General features: G+C 46.4%; 1 protein-coding gene across 1 annotated transcript; it reads left to right on the top strand.

The window, feature by feature from the left end:
• Window positions 1-2,034: 2,034 nt before the first annotated feature.
• On the top strand, window positions 2,035-5,055 carry LOC144123340 (calmodulin-alpha-like). Its single transcript, XM_077656193.1, has 2 exons — window positions 2,035-3,077; window positions 4,013-5,055. Exons 1-2 carry the CDS (start codon window positions 2,466-2,468, stop codon window positions 4,208-4,210), a joined length of 810 nt encoding a protein of 269 aa, XP_077512319.1. The 5' UTR covers window positions 2,035-2,465; the 3' UTR covers window positions 4,211-5,055.
• Window positions 5,056-6,881: the final 1,826 nt, after the last annotated feature.

Raw genomic sequence — 6,881 nt, 5'->3', positions numbered from 1 at the left:
TTTCTGCAAGGGAAGGCAAGTGAATTATATCGCGATTATGTGTATGAACAGCATATGTTTATATAGTTTCTCAAGTTTCGTCTGTCAAGGTGGACAAGCTGCATAGAGGAACTATAGTATTGCGTATTCCGTATAAAGCTGAACAGATCACATAATATTGGTGGGCTAGGAACGGCAGAGCAACAATTTATGCACCTGCCAATTCATCATGGTTTGTGCCAGATCTTTCGACGAAACTGTTCATATCCAGAATCTTCAGCCCCTCTCTAATCCGCTAGGTGGCCGCATCCACCCATAATCACAATGCACTGGTACAATGAAACATTTAGCCAAGGGAAGCACTTTTATCTCACTAAAGTACAAAATTTATTGCTACTTTTGCGTCGAACCTGAAAAGACATTTCGAAGATAGCGTATCGCTACAAAAACTACGAATACTTTTGTTTCTCCCTCATATACGGACAGCAGTCATTGACTACAGGTTGATGAAATGTGAACTTTCATATCATTCTACCTGTGTCATGCCGCTCATAGCGTAATAACTTAATAAATGGGTTAAGGCCTTGAGTGTAGTGAATTTCGATTTTGTATGACACGCTAATGTGCACGGCACTTTCTAGTCTTTCATCCCTACTCGAAGAGTTTTACTTCTGATAAAATTCAACGCGGAGAAAGTGGCTACACTATTCTGGCCCTTGCGCTAGACGCACTAATAGTTCGCATGTCATTTTAGTCATGTTAGCTTAGTCAGTACCACTACAAATCCCAATATGACCAAGCCGATTGAACAGGGCTGCACTTCTGACAACATATACCGCTCTCAGCACGGCCATATTTGCAGTTTTAGTAACGTCAGCAGTAGCATTGAGAGAAAGGAAGTAAAGAACAACCAATGATAATGTCCGGTTGGCTGCCATATATAAGGAGAGGGGTACAGAAAGAGTATAAGAGCAAAAAGGACAACAGAAAATACAAACAAGCCAAACTGAAATATTTTTTTTGTAGAAGAAGAAAAGCGGACATCCTTCTTCCTCCGCATCCTTGCGTACAAATTAAAAGTACGAAGCAGAGGCCGTGCGCCCCTTGCTACCAACAACTGTTGAAACTATAGTTTCCAAAACTGTAGCAAGGCCCAGTTAAGCAAGGAGAGCACTAGCTCAGTGAAGGTACCGTTCATCGTGAGCATTCGACAACGGTGGGCGCGAGACAAGGCCTGCAGTGCCGGTACACTGCGGTGAACGCGAGCGGTGAATACAAAGCACGAGTCGGTTTGCTACCAACGCTCTTGGAGAGCTTTACGCTGCTGAAGGTACACTGATGGCTGCGCACTGCATGTCATTGTATGGCCTAAAGCACAACGTATATGCATAAGTATTTTTTTGCCAGGAAAATCGCTTAAGCTTTCCTCCTCTCACTTGAATACTAATTAGGTGTTCTCCAAAACTATTACGAATGCACACTCACAGGCTATTTTTACTAACCATCAGTTAAAATGTGCGACGTCCAGACGAGGAGTGTTGGTCTTGGCTGTATGTGCGGTGACGGCCTGCCTCAAAGCGAAAGGTGGCCACTTTGTTCCATTGTATAATACTGTGCTGCTTTTCTATTTTTTACAGCAGAATACGTGTACTAAAAATGAGTTACTGTTCTTTGACGAACGGTTGATAATCAAACGCATCTGTCTTTTTTTATTTTTACTTCGACTCGCTACAGCCTGTTCTTTATTATCAGTCTCTGTCGGACGTTCCTCTCCGGACCTTCCGCTGCAGTGGCTTTCGCTAGCTACCTTAGAACGACTGTATTAAAATCCGGGTGCCCATAGCTGTTAGGTTTATAAAGTGCACCTAAGAGACTCAGCGCCCAATGGCCTGCAAGCGTTTGATTAAAGAAAGAGCAACCACTACCTAATATCGATATGAACAAATATAACAAGAATTAACATAGCAGTTCTTATCTGCTCGAATATCACATTTAGTTTGGGGCCTAAAGGTTCCCAGGGCCAGCAACTAAATCCAATCAATGCGATTTTATGGAATAGCATACAACTGCCCATTCTTGCCACGGCAAGTAGCCCCTTACTTGATGATAGTGGAAATTCTAGTGATTTCATTTTAAAGACGCAAGGGCAGCTCAGCCAATGAGCGTCATTCAGCACCAGGTACGGCCTACGCCCGTTTGCCTCCCATGCGCACACCACAGTGACCTTCGTGATAAGTGTGCATTAGTAGCAGCTCGTCGGTGCTCGAGCACCGGACCGCCACAGCTGCTTTGCGTGCGCCATCGCTTGCGCATCAGTGTAGCTGCAGTGAGCGTACACCTACCTTGCCGTCGAAACCAGACCGCAACCGTCAAAACACGGCCGGAAGCTGCGCAGATATAGAGACAGCGTCAACGCACTCGCGCCCGCAGTCGCCACATGTTGGATGTTCGAGTAAGCTGTTCCCCTTTTTGCCACAGCGAGAACAATGCGCACTGGGCGTGTTCAAATCCGTAGGGGTGACTCTGTGCGCGGTTCTCCTGCAACCGACAGTTTCCCAGTGGGCTCGTTCAAGCCTTGCTTGCCAGACGCTAAAGACGAATGGGTACGAAGGTGTTCAGCGATCGTCAACTCGACCGGGCGCCGAGGTATCTTCAACGTGCTGTTTCAACACGGGTGGCATCGATGCTACGCGCTGGACTCTGGTGCTGCTTCCGAATCAAGCTCCACACCATCGCGCCCAGTTAGGTACGAGGCGCGACGCTCCAGCTCTTCGTCGGTCTGCAGTGACTCGTCGGTGTCCCTGGACTCGCCCATCGACGTGGCCGAGTCCCTCGACGAAGACGAGGCGTCCAAGATTCGCCGGGCGTTCGAGCTCTTCGACCAGAATTGCGACGGCGTCATCAGCGCTCAGGAACTCGGAGCCGTGATGTGCACCCTCGGGTACGAGGCGACCGACGTGGAGGTCGAGGACATGGTCGCCGAAGCGGGCGCCTCCGGTAAAGGGAACGTCGATTTTGCGGAGTTTCTGGCAATGCTGACGCACCAATCCGAAACTCGGAGGAAAAGCAGCCTGGGAGAAATTGCGCTGCTTTTCAGGGTGAGTACTTTTCGGTTGTGCCTGAAAAACAAACGCAGTGGCCTCTTTTGAAGGAATGATCCTGAACACCCTGAACAGGATTCCTCATATGTGTTTTTGTGCTTGCTGATGACTGCTAACAAATCAAAAGTAGTAGTAGTAGTAGTAGTAGTAGTAGTAGTAGTAGTAGTAGTAGTAGTAGTAGTAGTGGTGGTAAGTAGTGGTGGTAGTAAGTAGTAGCAGTGGCAAGTAGTAGCAGTGGCAAGTAGTGGTAGTGTAAGGAGGAGGAATGGCGATAGTAGTAGCAGCAGCAGTAAAACAGCAGCAGGTATAGTATAGTACCAGTAGCAGTAGTAGTAGTAGGAGCAGCAGTAACAGTGGTAGTAGTAATTCTGTAGCAACAGTGGTAGTAGTAGGAGGAGGAGCAGCAGTAATAGTGGTAGTAGTAATATTTATAATAGCCGTAGTAGCCTTCCCGCGATTTAAGCATGAGTGCCTAAAGCCGTAAGCAGAGCGCCTGCACTTTTAGCGGTCAGTTCATTGTAAGGTTAGCCGCTGTCTTTTACCACGAGAACGCTACTTCACTAGCAAAGTGAAAAACCTGACGGTTGTGTGAAGCCCCAACCTCTGACCTTTGACGGAGCACAAGCGTCAGAGGCCTTGCGCAGCTGCTCCGTCAGCGCGCGGCACCAGCACCCCCTCCGCCTCTCTACTCCATGCGCGCGGCTGCCGATAGCGGCTGACGATAAGATCTTGCATGCGGTTGCCATTGAGGCGGTGTTGTCTCAAGTAATTTGGCACGTCCTACTCGGTTTATCTACGTTAAAACCCTGCCTCTGTTTATTTTACTTGAACTTACTAGAATTATTCTCAATATTTTCGCTGCCATTTTGTTGCACTGCGACTCCATTCCGTGCACCACCAAACATACTGTTTTACTTTTTTTTTTATTCTAGGCTTTCGACCGGGACAGGCGGGGGCACATAACCGCAGAGGATCTTCGTCACGTGATGTCCTCTGTCAACGAATCTGTCACGGATAAGGAATTGGACGCCATGATGCTCGCAGCAGACGTGGACGGTGACGGGCTCATCAGCTACGAGGAGTTTGCAGCTATCTTGTCACCTGAATGCGTCGCTGAAGAACAGGAATGAAGGAAGCTAAAAGAATACGCAGTATTAACCACGGTCTTGTTTGCTGGCGATGGCTTTGGCGTGACTGACCCTCAGAAGTTCCTGACAGACGCTCCCTAATGGGGGAAACCCGCGATGCCTAACTGTTCACGGCAGTATTTGCGCGGATGGCCTAAAAACAAGCGCAAATTACGAAATATGTTATTCACAGCCAGTACAGAAGCCTCGCAGCAGAGAACGGGCTAACTGGTCGGAAAGGCAACATACTGCTGGCAGCATATGATCGAAAAAATAAGCGAATGAGTCTGGTCACGGATGGAAGCAAAGAATAGACAAGAAGGTGGAGTGGATATATGCCTAGCCCTTCAAAAAACCAGTCCCAATGGTTTGAGGACTTTTTTGTTTTTTCAGCTTCGAATGCAGACCCCTAGAAGTCTACTTGATGGCTGCCGTCGCGGAAAAGCGTAGCTGGTACTGCTACGACACCAGGGATGACGTCAGGGTCGTCATCATTAAGGTGGTGACACACTTGTACAGAGGAGAGATCAAGCACTCTTGAAGCCAGTTCAAGCACATGTCTGAGTTTGAGTGAGTCGTAAATATCACCTTATTCCATAAGCACCCCCCTCCTCCCCCACCTCTTGTTTGCTTCAAAATAAAAGCTGCTTAATGAGACAAAAAAGGACACAGTTCTTTAGCTTTAAAAATCTTGAGTTCATAGCCTTTATATGCAACGTCCTCTAATTTTTATGCGCGCTCACTCGCATCTTCACTAGAAAAACGCTTTCAATGTGGCTGCTGGTGTTTTTCGAGCTTTCAGAACCCGGTCAATGATGTCATTGCAGAAACCCTGATCGGCGACCTTTCTTGCACTCATTGCGATAAAAAATGACCGCCTTTCTCGGCCTGGTCAAGTTCATTAGCAAAGGGCATGGAAAACCAGTAAGCCAACAGGGATGAAATGACATACAAGAATATATCCCGTTAGTACTTCAGGACGTTAGGAATCGTCCGTACTGTGCTCCGTTAATGCGCTTCATAAGTAAGCAAGAACTCTGGAGCACTGCCAAAAGTTATGAATGCGTCTCATACAGAGCATTCTGTAACATACGTGGATAACAATGCTCATTTTAGTGACCCTTTAACACCCATTCGTTGATCTGCCGCGTTATTCCAAATGGAAAGCATATGCAATAATTTTCTTTCCTTCCTTGAGCGCTTCTCTTCATGCAGTTATTTATCAGTTTGCTTTGACTACCCTATACAAAGCACTAGCGTTTCTCTTCGTGGCACTTAACTGTCTTGTCTTATACTGCATCAGATACTCTCTGCCGGGAAGCTACGCAACTGACTGGGCACTACAGTGACGTTTGGTTTTGAAAATAGCATTATATAAAAATATCGTAATAAAGGACCCAATACTGGCAACCAGCTCTCACACCGACCTGGCCCAGAGCTTTCGAAGATGGCTCAAAAAGTAAGTACTTCAAAAACAGACATTCCAGAACTACTTTGTCAGGATGCGCCTCTCTTTACAACGCAGTTCTTGTACCGATGCACACATCTTTTCATTACATCTGCAATAAATTATTTTGACTGTGTCCTGAGCCAGAAATGAGGCTTTTTGACTACAGGCCGCTCCCAAATCTTCGACCACGCAGGGGGTGCTTTTAGTGGTCCAAAAGTCTGATAACTCCTAAGGGAAACCTCATAGCTGTGGGGGCTGTGGAGTATTTAGAATTAGGCCAACTTCCAAACACTAACGCAATTTTTTCTTCAAAGATCTGATCAAGAAGGCCCCAAGTTTTTAATATTGTATTAGTTTGTAATATTTAATTACTTTCTTATTGTAAACAGGCTTTTCATATAAAAGGAAAAAAATGGGAAAAAATTTTCCACAGGCGATGATTGCTGAACTCACCTTAAACTGAAGAGTAGGAACGGCCTGGAACTCTCTAGAACCGGCATGCTCTAGAACCGCAACGGCCAGCTTTGCCATTGCGCTGCTCCGATGATCGATCACTTGTACTAATCTTTTTCTACTCGCCACTGTACCATGCGCTGTGCAGGACATGCACGGGTACGTGGCTCGAGCGCATCTGTGTTCAGGAACTGCCCGTTGTACCTCGGCAATAAAACAGGGCTGGTCGTTTCTCTAAGACAGCTGTTTAATAACATGTTCCGACATCAACTGCGAGGCGTCAGCACTTTCTCTAAGTTTGATTATTATAGGCGTAGGGGTTCCATATGTTTGACACTATTGATTTAGTGGCACACAATCAGTTTTAATTCCGTAGCACTAGAACCCTCATAACGGAAAAAAAAACGTCGCTGTGGCCTGTCATAAAATCTGCTGATTCTTCGAGCCGGCGTTGTGGTCTGTCATGAAATTCTCTGATTGGTCGGGGCAGTTATGACGCCATCAGGTCAAGTTGAGTGGCACCTGCCACCTCCCCCAGCCCCTTCTCTCAACCTGCACTGCAGAAAACATAAAGAAAACAGGCGTTGTTGTCTTTCTTAAAATTCGCTTATTACAGTGCAATGGCATTTCCCACACGTAATGTACGTACGCCTAATTGTTTCCACTTTTTTTTTAACCCGCCATCGAGAAAAACTTTGGGGACTTCTTAGCCGAATCTTAAAGAAGAAAATGCGATAGGACAATTAATCCCCTCTAATCCACCTTATAAAT

This window comes from Amblyomma americanum, chromosome 3 (genome assembly GCF_052857255.1).
Source record: "Amblyomma americanum isolate KBUSLIRL-KWMA chromosome 3, ASM5285725v1, whole genome shotgun sequence".
NCBI lineage: Eukaryota > Metazoa > Arthropoda > Arachnida > Ixodida > Ixodidae > Amblyomma > Amblyomma americanum.
Note: the sequence above shows the minus strand (reverse complement) of the source record. Positions and strands in the feature narration are given on the sequence as shown.